At 37.4% G+C, this 14,885-nt stretch overlaps 1 protein-coding gene across 1 annotated transcript in view; it reads right to left on the reverse strand.

Annotated features, from left to right (window-relative positions):
- WDR64 (WD repeat domain 64) overlaps positions 1 to 14,885 on the reverse strand; it is an 80,934-nt gene that overhangs the window by 34,161 nt on the left and 31,888 nt on the right. The window contains exon 10 of the mRNA XM_069484649.1: positions 7,424 to 7,563. Coding sequence (XP_069340750.1) covers positions 7,424 to 7,563 — 140 coding nt within the window. The remainder of the gene's footprint in view (positions 1 to 7,423; positions 7,564 to 14,885) is intronic.

A 14,885-nucleotide genomic window follows, 5' to 3' on the forward strand; every position in this document is an offset into this window, starting at 1 on the left:
TCCCCCAAAATAACTGGTTGTAGTCTTCATTATTCTGGTTTTTTTTTTTTTTAGCAAGTTACAGTGTGATTGAATTTCATAAATAAATGTGATTTGATCAAGAATAACATTTTTTCTAGCCATGCATCAGCCTTAAGCAATATTTTCATATAGTTTTTATTAACCTATTAAATCAGAGTATTTGTTGAATAAATGGGTAACCATTTACAGAACTACATATAAAACTCTAGTAAGTAGTTTAGTTAACAGAGATACTAACTTCTAATTTGAGGCACTTATAATTGAGTTAATTATATGTTAACTGAGTTCATATCTTCACTATTTCTAAGGCAGGTTGGTCTTACATGTAAGAACACTAAGATGTCTAAGTCATATGATTTAGGGAACACTGGCAAGGAGGCTTTGCTCAGATGTGCACCCTCTGTAGGCTAGTATTTCTCAGACTTGTACGGTTGAAATTTATTTCCTTTGTTCTAGTGAAAATGCAAATTTGGGGGGAGTAGATAGAACATTGAACCTTTTCAGTCTTTTGTATCATAAACAAATATAATGGACTGTTTATGAATTTAGGTTCAGAGCCTAGATGAGAGACGAATAGAGGAAGAGACACAAAAGTGAAATCAAAGAGTGCAGCAAAGAAATTTATCTCTCTGCAAATAGTTTCTGATTTTATTGCTTTGGCTGAGATATATTCATGGCTTCTTCTTGCTGTATGGGTGTACACGCTGAATTGCAGTTGGTGGGAAGAACAAGGGACTAGGCAAAAGATGACGAGGGATCCAGTTCTAGGCCATCATTTAAACTCCCTGAGTCTCAATTTTCTTCTTTCTAGAATGGACATGTTGACGCTGGCAGCTCCTCCCTCTTTGAAGTGATGTGAATACATTTTGAAATCTGTGATGTTCTCTACAGAGTAATACTGTTTTCTCTCTTTCTTCTCTCTTCTTCTTCAGTTTTCAGCTCCTTGGGTCTTTTATATGTATTTTAGGGAAGTGGCAATTGCCAGACTATGGGAGGCAAAGACCTTCCTCTTTATACTGCCCCTATCCTCTAGGTTTTTCTGCTGTCCCTCTCCCTATATGCCCCCTTTGTTACTGTCATGCCAAAGTGCTTCTCATTCCCAAAAAGCCCCTTTCTTACCCCAGTCTCTGTGCATTCACACAAACTCTTCCTCTCATCTGTAATTTCCTCTCAACAGCCTCCCCCATCTAGCTAACCTCCACTCATTTTTTAAACTCTTCCATAAAGAGGACTAAAGAGTTAGGGTCCGGGTCAGAAAGGTGCTAGAAGTTTATGCCTTGATGTGCCATTTCTTCTCTAAACATAGAGAAAATATAAAAGAGAGAAAGCAAAAAGGAACAGCAAGGCTCCAAAGCCAGATATATCTCTCTCTAGATCTCAATGGGAGAGAAGCACAAAGCAATGATGGGCTGAAACCAGAGAGCTGGCACTGGGTCTGGAGCAGGCAGCTGCAGCGGGGCAGCCTCTGCGCGACGGACAGGACCAGGAGCTTCCACACCTGGACCCACGAGGACCCGAAACATTCCACACCTGGACCCATGGCAGAGGCTGCAGCAGGTCTCCCAGTTCCAAACAGGGAGACTGGGAAGCAATTGGCTGTGCTCTGTTCTTATCGGGAGATACAGCTTTTTGAAAGACGGGGGACCAGCGTGGGTGGAGGAACTGCCTTCCTACTTTTACTCAGTGGCCACAAGAAGTTAATAAGATTTTTAGTTCCCAGATATATCAAATTAGGGCCACTTCATTGATTAGGTGACTTTGCATGGAAGAGCCTGAATATATATGAGATTGTAAAACTCTTTTGAGAATTAATGTAGTACATAGAAAAATGGTATATTTGAAAATCAAGGTATATGTAACAGTGCAGTACAAATGGTAGGTATTTCACACTACCTGTGTAGAGAATTCAGTGCAAAGCATGTATTAAGTTCTTACAAATAACTTAGTGAGAAAAATTATATTTTTAGCTATGTGTATGGAACTAAACCTGTTAATTTTATCATCTTGTTTTCACATTTTTCCTGTGTGATAACTGGCAAACAGAAAATGAAGACATCCAGTATGTCTTTAAAAATTAACTTTTTAACTACCAAATTATTACATATACCTAGTAAACAAATTTAGGCTATACAAAAACCAAACTCCCCCTTCCTACCCTAACATTTCCTCTTGACTTATAGACATTGGCCTAGGGAAAGAATTTATGAAGAAGACTCCAAAGGCAATCACAGCAACAACAAAAATAAATAAATGGGATCTGATCAAATTAAAAAGCTTCTGGACAGCCAAGGAAACTATCACAAGAGCAAACAGACAACCTACTGAACGGGAGAAAATATTCGTATACTACACATCTGATAAAGGGCTAACTAGAATCTATATAGAACTCAGGAAAATCAGAAAGAAAAAAATCAAACAACCCCATTAAAAAGTGGGCAAAGGACATGAACAGAAACTTTTCAAAAGAAGATAGACTAATGACCAACAAACATAAGAAAAAATGTTCAACATCTCTAACCATCAGGGAAATGCAAATCAAAACCACAGTGAGATATCACTTAACTCTGGTGAGAACGGCTTTTATCAAAAAGTACCCAAACAATAAATGTGGGCGTGGATGCGGAGAGATAGGAACACTCCTACACTGCTGGTGGGACTGCAAACTAATATAACCTCTATGGAAAGTAATATGGAGACACCTCAAACAACTACAAGTAGAACTAGCATTTGATTCAGCAATCCCGTTACTGGGCATCTACCCAAAGGAAAAAAAGAAATTCTATAAAAAAGACATCTGCATGAGAATGTTTACAGCAGCACAATTCACAACTGCAAAGATGTGGAAATAACCCAGTGCCCATCAACACATAGAGATTAATAAAATGTGGTATACGTATACCATGGAGTTCTACTCAGCCACAAAAACAATGGTGATCTAGCACCTCTTGTATTATCCTGGATACAGCTGGAGTCCATTCTACTAAGTGAAGTATCCCAAGAATGGAAAAATAAGCACCACATATACTCACCATTAAACTGATATTAACTGATCAACACTTATGTGCACATAGAGTAATAACATTCATCGGGTGTCAGGCAGGTGGGAGGGGGGAGGAGGGAATGGGTATATTCACACCTAATGGGTGCAGTGCGCACCTTCTGGGGGATGGACATGCTTGAAGCTGTGATTCGGGTAGTCCAAAGGCAATATATGTAACCTAAACATTTGTACCCCTGTAATATGCTGAAATAAAAAAATGATCAGGAGAAGATGAGGTCGCTTGTGGAGAGTGAGAGTAGTAAGGGCTCAGTGAGCATAGAGAAGATTTGTTAACCATCAACAAGATATGAGTATCGTGCTGCATAGCATCCAAAGCATTTTTTTTTTTTTTTAAAGAAAGGCTCACCCTATTCTACAGCATGGACCACACCCATGATCTCTACCTGTGTGGTCACAAAGGAGGTCCAGGACAAGTATGGACAGATCAACATAAGTCCCATCACCACTACTGGAGAAAAGAGATCACATGCCTTTATGCTAATTGCTGGCATTTATTGAGGACTGGTTACATACCAGGTACTGTGTTATGTTCTTGACTTGCATTATCTCATTTAATCTTCACATCAACCCTATGAGGAAAGTACTCAGTTATCCTCCTCAGTGATCTTATTTGACTCACCCAAGGTCAGTTCTAGTAATTGTCAGAGCCAGGAATTCAATTTAGGTTTATCTGATTCTACAGTCCATTCTCTTAGCTATGCTGCCTGGAAGTGAGACAGTATTAAAATCTTCATTTTAATATCTTAGATGTGAGAATATCTTAGATGTAGTCACTGATGAGATGAAGCCCAGCTGACCTATAGGCCAAGTTGGTGACATTAGTCACCTGGCACCTGATTTAAGGCCATTACTTTTTGCTCTAAAGCACACTCACAATCTAGTCAAACTTTGCCTTTTCTCAGGTTTCTGCATATCACTTCCAAAGTGAAAATTTAAGAAAAATAGCAACTTTTACACCCATTTGCAATCTGTTATAAATAATCAAAGCATGTATATTTCTCATCTTCATAGAAAAGAAGAAAATAATCAGCCTTTTGGTAACTAGAGTTGTGCTTGAGAGGGTTGCCAACCATTTGTTCCCATTGGTTTTGGTCATGAAATGAATGTAAGCGAAGTTTATATTTGTCTCTGAATTTTTCAACCTTTGCCAATTCCTGTTCAGAACAGTAGCTCTGACATAGCTGTTCAACACTTGGGCTCTATGACTAGACATATAATTTTAGCAGTTGGGTAAGAAAATAATATCCTGGTGGAAAGACTGCAAAACTAGAAGAGAGGGCATCCACCCTTCTCCTGGTGAGCATTCTTCTGGAGCAAGAGATCACCCACCCCTCACTATCACAGCCATGCACAGGTTAAATGAGAATGTGTTTCTAGTGCTATGAATAAAGTATAGAAACCTTGCTTCTATTTGGGCCTCTTTACTCTCTCCACTGTTGAAAGATAATTTTCTAAGTATTTCTTCTACGTATATTGAACAACGTGTCATATGATATAATAATTTTTGTTTTAAAAATCAAATATTGGCTGGGCGCAGTGGCTCACGCCTGTAATCCTAGCACTCTGGGAGGCCGAGGCGGGTGGATCACTCGAGTTCAGGAGTTCGAGATCAGCCTGAGCAAGAGCAAGACCCCATCTCTACTAAAAATAGAAAGAAATTATCTGGCCAACTAAAAATATATATGGAAAAAATTAGCCGGGCATGGTGGCACACGCCTGTAGTCCCAGCTACTCGGGAGGCTGAGGCAGTAGGATCGCTTAAGCCCAGAAGTTTGAGGTTGCTGTGAGCGAGGCTGACACCACGGCACTCACTCTAGCCCAGGAAACAAAGCGATACTCTATCTCAAAAAAAAAAAAAAAATCAAATATTATTTAAGAAACTCACGAGAGGTATGCTAGAATATTATTTATACTCCTTCTTTTGCCCTTTCCAATATTCTTCTTTCCTCTCAGAAATTCCATGCTACCTTCTGCCATTTTCTTTCTATTTAGAGAACTTACTGTAGCCATTCGATAAGGGTAGTTATACTAGTAACAAATGCTCTTAGTTTTGTTTTGTCTAAGAAAGTCTTTACATTCCCCCTTTATTTCTGAAGGATATTTTTGCCAGCTATAGAATTCATGGTTGACAATTCTTTTCTTTTACTATTCCAAAAATGTTGCTTCACTTCTCTCTGGCCTCTGAGTTTTCAGATGAGAAATCTGTCATTCATATCAGTGTTTTCTATAAATAATGTGTCATTTTTCTTTGGCTGCTTGCAAGAATTTATCTTTAGTTTTCAAAAGTTTAATTATGGTGTTTGGGTTTATTCTATTTGAGGTTCACTCAGCTTCTTGAATCTGTAGGTTTATGTCTTTCACTATATTTGGAAAGTTTTCAGCCATGCTTTTTTTTTTTTTTAAAGCCTCATGTTTAGAGACTAAATTTCTCATTTTTTTCCTGTTCCTTTCCTTCCCTCTGTTTCTTTCTTTTTTTCCCTTTCTTCTTTTCTTCCTTCCTTTTTTTCTTTTTTTCTTTCTTAAATAAATATAAGCAATAATGCAATGAACATTCTTTTACATTTTATTTTATTAGAATAAATGCCCAGGAAGTTTTCACCAGTTTTACCTCTATCCGGCAGTGTGTAAATACTCCTTTGTTCTTAAAACTTTTCCCCTTCACTTCTCTTTTTTCCCCTACTGATTTGCTAAAGATTTTTGTTTACTTGTACAGTGATATAATTCCAATTTCTGTTCTTTGTATTGCATTTCTGGCCCATCTGCTGTCTTCCTTTAACTTTGTTTATGAGTATAGGGAGGTGCACAAAGTCACAGAGCTATCTACAGGTTACATGTAGCCAATCCCGTATCTGCCTCTAGATAGCTCTGGGACTTTGTGCATGTAACTTGGATCTTGGTTTCCTTTACATGTCTAAGGCTGGGATAATTACTTTATTGGGTTGTTATTAGCACTAATGAGTTGTGTTTTTGTAAAATAATGAGCACAGAGCCTGGCATTAAGCATTTAACAAATGATAGCTATTATTGTAAGTTACAGAAAATTTGAATGTTTGTAATAGTCATATCTATTTTCCCTTTAGCCATAGGTGCTATGCTTACATGTTACTCTAAAGCTATATGAATATTCACTTGTGTTTTCTTCTGGAGAATTCTAGAACTTCTATGGTTTTATATTTTACATTTAAAATCTTTAATCCATATGGAATGCATTGTGCTGTATATTAATGAAGTGATGATCTGATTACATATTTTTTCCTTTATGGCTAATCAATTTTCCCAAAATTTAATGAACAAACCATCTTTGCTTATATATTTGAACTGTTACTTCTATCATATACAAAATTCACCCACCCATGAACTAATTCCTACATTTTTTTCTTTTGTTTCCTATATGTGCCTATTCCTGCATTGACCACTGCTCTGTTTTATTTGTTTCAGTTTTATAATGTTTTAATATCTGACATGGAAAGTTCCATCTCATAATTGTATCTTCCAAAGTTTCTAGGATATTCTTGTATAGAATATTTTTACATTAACTTCAAACTTGGTAAACTGATACTTAAATAATCCTGAATAGCAATAAATATATAGATTAATCTGAGTATCTTTTACAGCATAATATTCCCATATAGGAACATAGTATGTCTGTCTATTCATGTTCTTAAATAAAAATATCCCAGTAAAATTTCATGGTTATCTTAATGTTAATAGTGAATATTGCTTATTAAGTTTATTCCTAGGTATTTCATATTTTTGGCTGTTGTGAATGCTACTTCTTTGACCATTTTTTTCCTCACTGTTGTTTTTATATAGAAATTTATTTTTTATTAATTGCTACTGTAACCAACCACCTTATCAAACTTATCTATTCTAAAAATTTTAAAGTGATTTAATAAATCAAGCAGTCACATTATTTGCAAATATAATTCAGTCTCCTCATTTATAATATTTATAAGTCATTTTTTCATTTTATTACATTGGTAAGATTTTTCACACAATGTTCAATAATAGCAACAATAACAGAAATCCTTATTTTTCTGTCTTTAATGATGCTATTTTTATCTATAGTAAGGCCTCTCATGTTTTACTGTAGAGGATAATATTAGCTCTCTTCCCAATATTGTATTTATTTTACACTTGTCTTTAAACATGTTCTTTTCTTATGCTATAATCAATAGAAACAGAGAACAGTGGCTTACCATTTCCTTTTCCATATTGACAATATTTTTCTTGGCGACCGTCAGCTATTTCAGTAAAAAATTATATATACCCTATGCCTTCCAAAAGTTAATTTTAAAGAAAAAATAGTGTATTTTGTTTTTGTTCTTTTCTTTTTGTTACCTTTGCAGAGGAAAGGCTGATGACATGTTGATCTTTTTCATTGGTTACTATCTCGGTGATACTGAACATGTGCCCCACAAGTTTCCCCACTGGCTTGGTGCTGATATTGGGGTGCCACAGTCGGAGGACTTTATCATCTCCTGAAAAGGAGGACAGGGAAAGATTATTTATTTTCTCAGGTAGTCAAAGTTTCAAATGTATCTCTCACCCAATCATACTCTTATCTTTCTTCTAATATCAAATCACAGTCTGTTTCTTCCAGGATACATCCTGAGATTGACTTGTTTTAGATCTGCTCTTGTCAAGGCTGTTTTGTAATAATTGTATTTACACATACACATGGATGTGATCATTATTTAAAATATGTGCTATTTTAGTAGGTCTAAAATGATACTTTATTTTTGTTTTAATTAAATTTCATGATAAGTAATGCTGTTGAGTATTTTCTCCGATATGTATCTGCTTCTGTCAATTGTTGGACTATATCTTTTAGACATGATCTATAGGAATTCTGATAATATGAAAAATAAAAATTGCATCAGAAATTTATTATCATATGGTGTGTATGTGAGCATGCACACACACACACACCCGCATCCAGTTTTATGACAAAGACTGGCTAGGTATTCACTAAACCCATATCCTCTCTTCCTGAGTACACAGCTAGATTACATTTCCCAGGCTTCCTTGCAGCGAGGTGTGATCAGGTCACTGACCTTCAGCCAGTGAATTGTGAGAGTTGATTTTAGATTGTACATCACTGAAAATAAATACATTTTCATTGTGTCTGAATCATTTACATTTTGGGGTTTATTTGCTACAACAGCCAGCACTACCTGAACTAATGTATAATTATAATCTAATTGTATTTTTAAAAAGAGTAATCTAAACTGTGCATGATAGTCTACAAAGTACAGAATGTGTTTAAAATATTGGATTTTTCTATTTCACGAATAACTCAGTAAATATCATCCTGGAAGTTGGGTCATAAGAATATCAAGAAATTTAAAGTTGGAACCTTACATGTTGTATGATCCAATATACTTATATCACAAAATAAAGAAACTAACTACCAAAGATTAAATAATTTTACTTAAATGATTTAATTTAATTCAGCAGGAAGGCAGCTGTCTACAAGTCAGGAAGAGAGCTCTCACCAGACACTGACCATGCTAGCACCTTGAGCTTGGACTTGTAGCTTCCAGAAATGTAAGAAAACAATTTTCTGTTGTTTAAGCCACCCAGTCTATGGTGTTTCATTATGGCAGCTCGAGCTAAGACATCAGCTAAGATATTTTAGGGACTATGATCGATGAGCAAGTGGAATATTTTCTTAAAATTTAAATTTCCATGCTACCTTTATTAACAAGTACAAACATTTCTTTAGAAATTACTGTACACTTAGTATTTTGCTGGATGTTTGCTTTGTCTCCTTATACAAAGAAATTCTAGATATCATTCCTGCCCAAAGTCTACTTTTTCATAAGACCCTTTTAGACTTAGTTCCAACATTGTTTTCGCCTCTGCCTTTCCTAATCACCTTCCTCAGCCTCAGATGGAGTTAAGAGTCCTTCTTCTGTGTTCTTAGGGTATTTTCTTCGGATTTCTTTTATAGCACTAATCCTATTCAATTACAGTTGTCTGTTTACATATCTGTATGTCTCTATATGGATCCATTATCTAGTGAGCCTCTATATTTCTCATTCATAGCAGTGTTTGGCAAGTAGTAAGTGCTTAATACATGTTTTCTAAGTAAATGCGTTGCCCAGTAGTGTCACTCATAAAGTGGTTGAGAATACACATTTTAAACAAATCTACTTTGATTTGAATCCTGGCTCTGTTACTTAACTATTAAGTAGCTCTATGACATTGAGTAAGTTGCTTCACCTCTCTGCATCTGAGTTTTCTTATTTAAAAATGGGAATAAATGGAATTGAAGTCATAGTTTTATTGTGAGTACTAAATGGAATCGTACATATATAACTGAACAGTTCCTGAACCATGAACTGACAATAAATACTACTACCATTATTATTCTAAGCCTGACATTTATAATTCAGTTAGAGAATGTTTGGGAGAGAAGAACTGACACATAGATATAGGAAACATGGTCCCTGCTTTTGAAAGTTTATAATCTAGTAGTAGCAATAGGCAAGCAGATATAGAGGGAAAACAAATATTCATAGAGAGCATTTCATATCTGAAGATAGGACTTTATACTATAAATAATATATTATGGCTCATAAGGAGTTCATTCCCTGTTTCTTTGTTATTTTCTATTTATTTCTCTTTCTTTCTTTTTTTTTGCAAAGCCAGGATTTAGATAAAGCTACACATCAAAGATAGGATTTTCTTTCCTTTCGCAAGCTCTTATCTCAGTTGGTGAGTCACTTGATCTAAGTGCATCACTCTTGATGAGCTGGCTCAGTTCACAGAGAAAAGCAAGACAGAGAGAGGGAGAGAAAGAAAGAGAGTGAAAGAGCCTCTAGTGAACCAGACTGCTGTGGTCCAGGAAGAATCACAGGGCTGGGTGGGACCAAAGAGAAGTGACTCAGTCTCAACTCTGCCAGCTAACTAGTCGTGTGACTCATGGCAAATTGTTTTCTTTTCTGTGGCCTCTATTTCCTCGTGTAAAATTATGACCTTCAAGATTCCTTCCAGCTCTAGAGTTTTATAATTGCATGCTCTGGAGGGAGAGATTACTACCGTGACAGGAGACGACAGTCTGGAATTTTTATAGGTAATGAGAAACTCCCCAGGAGTTTCAGTTGCATAATTCAAACTGAATAATTCCAATAATGCAGCATCTTGCCTGCATTTGCTTTTCACTGTCAATGACCAAGAAGTTATCACTTTACTCAGATATATTCAGAGCCTAAGCCTCATGCCCACAGATAGTCCCACATAATGTTGGTGGGGCATCCCCTGAAATGTGTGTTATCATTCCTGGAGGATGAGGCCAGGCTATCCTCAGAAGAAAATCTATTAACTTGTGTATCACATGAAGAAGGATGAAATAGAGGACTGCCACCTGGGAATTGTTCAGCATGCACTGTGAAGGAAACCCAGTCTTCTACAGGTTCCCTATTGCCGCTACCAGAAGTCTTCCAGCTCTGCTTGTTTTTGTTGATAGGAATGGAATCCTTATGTAGTTTGTGTGTTTTCTGGAGCCTGAATGAGCAGAAAGGGACATGATACTAAGCTCTCAATGCCTATAGTATTTCATCTGTATTATGGTTACAACTATCATCATTATCATCTGTTGACTCATGCTCTATTTTGTAGTATAGTTCTTCATAGACTTGTCTTATTTATACTATTAGATTTTGAATTCTTGAAGGTTAGGAATACAACCTGATCTTTATAAGGTTTATAAGGTTTATAGTGCCTAGTCCATAATTTTGTTTAATAAAACATGAATAAATACATGCAAAGTCTCCAAGATATCTTGGATGGGAGATAATTGTGTTTATATGCTGAAACTTCCATGTTAGGGGCTAAATTCTTAAAATGGTTAGTAGGGACACTATTGAGTAGAAAAATTCTTGATGGTCACCAAAATAATCCTCAGGAAATTTGCAAGGTTTTTTTTTTTTTTTTTGTAAATACCCTGTCCTGATTTGGCTTTTTTTTTTTTTTCCCCCTGCAAGAGCTTGTGTTTTTTCAAGCTCATCAAATGTCCCTGCACATTTAACACACTTAACTATGCCTAGCGAAGCTGCTTTCATTGTGTATTTTGAGCCGTCAGCTGGTACATACTGTACATTTAGCAATATGCTCGGCTGAGTCACTAATCAACAAGAGTATTCTCCTGAGAAAAATGTGTTTTCAGTTATTGAAGATTTGCATTTTCTAATAGAGGCTCCGTAACTGTGACAATTCAATAAATTATTCATGGTGAAAAGTATTAATTGCTTGTCGGTCATACTGCTAAATGTTTTCTTCCGTAAGAGAGCTAGAAAACCTATAATTAATACATTTTCAAAGCTGTAGATGAGTCTTATAATGAACACTGAGGTCCATGAGAGTCAAACGCCATCATCTAGAAACGCTGAACTAGTTTACTCCTAGAACTTTTACCTAACACATTTTTCCCCAGAAGTGATTAAAATACTAAGAGTACAACGTATATGAAAACTGGCCATTTCTTAATGTTTCGCATTCTTTTGTGTGAAAACAAAGGGCTGTCCACAGGAGTTGGCTAAGAATAATGTGACAATCAGATTTTAGAAACTAAATCTCGTATTAGCCATATATTTAAGCACTGCTTTTTAAAAGATTTTTTCATGTGTGGGGTTTGCATTGAAGGAGGAGAGAAGGCTAATATTTTTACCTAACTGAAGACATGCAGTGGTGGGGGCAGCATGGGTTGCAAGTTTGAGTCTCAGGTGTTTTTGCTGAGACTCTCTCACCACCACCAGGCTCTCTTTCCTGCATCTCCTCGAGTCTCCTTCTGACCCGTGGTCCAGCCTGGAAACGTGCTCATTTCCATCCGAAGTGGTAAGTCAAGGCAGTCATCAACTCAGGAAGAGGCAATAGGATCGAGCAATTGGGACACAAGTATCCTCCTTCTTTTTCTGAAAAGACCTAATTCTAGCCTTTGTTCTCTTGCGTGTTCTAGACCTCAGTGTAGAGCTCTTTAAATGATAACCGTAATTACTACAGGTGAGAGACTCAATTTGTTCTCAGAATCATCACCACCAAGTATCAGGAAATTTGCTCCCCGTCGAAGCCATGACTCCCGCAAACTTCTTTACAGACTTCTTACCATATGCCCTCCTTTCTTTTCTTTTTTTTTTTTTTTTTTGAGACAGAGTCTCACTCTGTTGCCTGGGCTAGAGTGAGTGCCGTGGCGTCAGCCTAGCTCACAGCAACCTCAAACTCCTGGGCTTAAGCGATCCTACTGCCTCAGCCTCCCGAGTAGCTGGGACTACAGGCATGAGCCACCATGCCCGGCTAATTTTTTTTGTATATATATATTTTAGTTGTCCATATAATTTCTTTCTATTTTTTAGTAGAGACGGGGTCTCACTCTTGCTCAGGCTGGTCTCGAACTCCTGACCTCGAGCGATCCACCCGCCTCGGCCTCCCAGAGTGCTAGGATTACAGGCATGAGCCACCGCGCCCGGCCCCTCCTTTCTTTTCTTGATGTCCTCAGTTAAATTTTAGAAATTTGTGGCCAATTAATGCTTTCTTGCTCTGAGTGTACAAAGCTGTAACTATAAATTGAGTAGCGTGTAATTGGCAAACCAGGTTCCAAATTTTCCAAAGGACATTTTTTGTTCATCTCCCTAGGAACATGCGGTTCTTTAAAGAATGAAATCACAGTATCTTAGTCTCAGAGGGATCTTGGAATGCACGTAGTCCAGCTTCCGCATTTTATCAGACAAGGAAAATGAGCAACAGGGAGAGATCAAATGATTGATGAAGAACATACAGTTAATTCGTGGCTAGGCTATGACTATACACAGCTCTTCTAACTTCTAGTGCCTCTTATTTTCATTTGTTGTGCTTTCCAATAGACTTCCATATTATCTTTGTAATAACATTTAAACCACAAGCTATTATAATGTCAAGTAAGTGTTGTAGAAGGTCCAAAGCTGAGCACAGATTTAAATATGAATTTGAATGTGGGGTGTACTTGGAAAACAATTAACTTTATGCCCTCAGGGGAGATTACCTAGCCATGAAGTAGAAGCTTGGTTGTCTTTATTCTTAGCAATATAGGAACTTAAGTGGGGAGGCAGGATACTGTAGGTAGGAAACCAGACATCACCTGCTGTGTGTATTTATGGGTAAGGAACTTGAAGAAATCTTACACAGAAGGAGCCAATAGCACTTACTCATTAAACATCTTGGCTCCTTTAATGGGTATTTTTGCTCCAAGCTCTTTTGCCAATGGTACGTTTACTGACTTTTCTGATGACAAGGATTTCTTCTCTTTTAAAATCTTTTTTGTCCTTTCCCTTTTAAAAGTTCAGGTTTCCAATATAAGCCACCTTCTTGATGTTTGTTTGTTTGTGTTTCTGTTTTGCCCATTTATATGCTGCACGTCTACGTGCCTGCTGTCTGCTGTGTGGCGATCCCGGTCTCCTTGGGGAGCTTCTGGGAGCTCATCTTCTTCCCCACACAGGCAGCCTGGGAGCCCTAACATCCCTTGTCTCCAACCAGAGCTTTTCCCATCACGACAAGGAATCCCCTCTCGGATGCCTACTAAACACTTGACATTTAATTTCAAAATGCAGCCTTCATTTGCTGTCCTTCCCCATGTAAGCTCCTCCTTCCTGATTTCTGTCTACACAATTACTGTTCTTCCATTTCTCTCACCTTAAAAACTCAGAGCTGGTTAATCTCTCTTACTAATCCCCTATATCATGCTGTCTCCAGGTCTCATGAATAATTCATTTCCCATGTCTTGAGACTGGCTCGCTCTTTTCTTTTTCCACAGCACCTATGATAATTCAGACCCTCTCCATCTCACTCATGTCTTCTGTGACAGCATTTTAACTGGAATCTCAGGTTCCATTTTATTCCAACAAAACCTCCACATCTTGGGAAAAAGGTGCCGTACCAAGCATACGTTACCTCAGTTAATCTTGAACACCACCATATGAGGTAGGTGTCCTTTTCTTATTGTTGATATTAGCATTAGCAAACATGTATTGAGCATTTACTATGTGCAAGGCATTGTGCTAAGTACTTTACTTGAATTAGTTTAATTCTTATAATAACCTTATAGGTCAGTACTATTATCAGCTCCACTTAGAGATGAGATTGAAGCTCAGAGGGGCAAACAGCCTGCCCACCACACAGCCTGCAAGTGAGAGAGCCAGGGTTGGACCTAAACGGCCTGACTCCAGAGCCCAGGCTCAGAGCCATCTCACTACATTATAATCCCAGTATTATAAAAGAGGAGTCTGAGTCTCCAAGGAAATTTCAGTCCTTCACCTTTCCCCAGAGACTCTTATTTCCCCCTAGAAGATAACCTTGTTTCCTAGCTTCTACCTTACTTATCCCTTAAATGTGAGTATTTTTCAAGGTCTTATCCCTGGCCCTCGTCGTCTCTGTTAGCTGTAAACCATTGCTGTTGACCTTGTTAGTCATGGTCTCCTTTTGAAGATTTGATAAAATTTTGGACTTTCTCTCCAGAAAAAGGCACATAGACACACAGTGTCATTCTGCTTTAGGTGGCTCAAGGACTCCTTTAAAGCCTGGGAACCCAGGCACAAAAATAAGCTCTAGATGGATTAAAGCTCTAAAGGTAAAATATAAAACAAAATAAAAATGAATTATAGTAAAATACAGGTTTTTTTTTTTTTGTTTTTTTTTTTGAGACAGGGTCTTGCTCTGTTGCCCTGGCTGGAGGGCAGTTGCATTATCATAGCTTATTGCAGCCTCAAACTCCTTGGCTCAAGCATTCCTCCTGCCTCAGCCCCATAAGTGGCTGGGACAACAGGCGTGT

The sequence above is a fragment of the Eulemur rufifrons genome, chromosome 11 (assembly GCF_041146395.1).
Source record: "Eulemur rufifrons isolate Redbay chromosome 11, OSU_ERuf_1, whole genome shotgun sequence".
Classification (NCBI taxonomy): domain Eukaryota; kingdom Metazoa; phylum Chordata; class Mammalia; order Primates; family Lemuridae; genus Eulemur; species Eulemur rufifrons.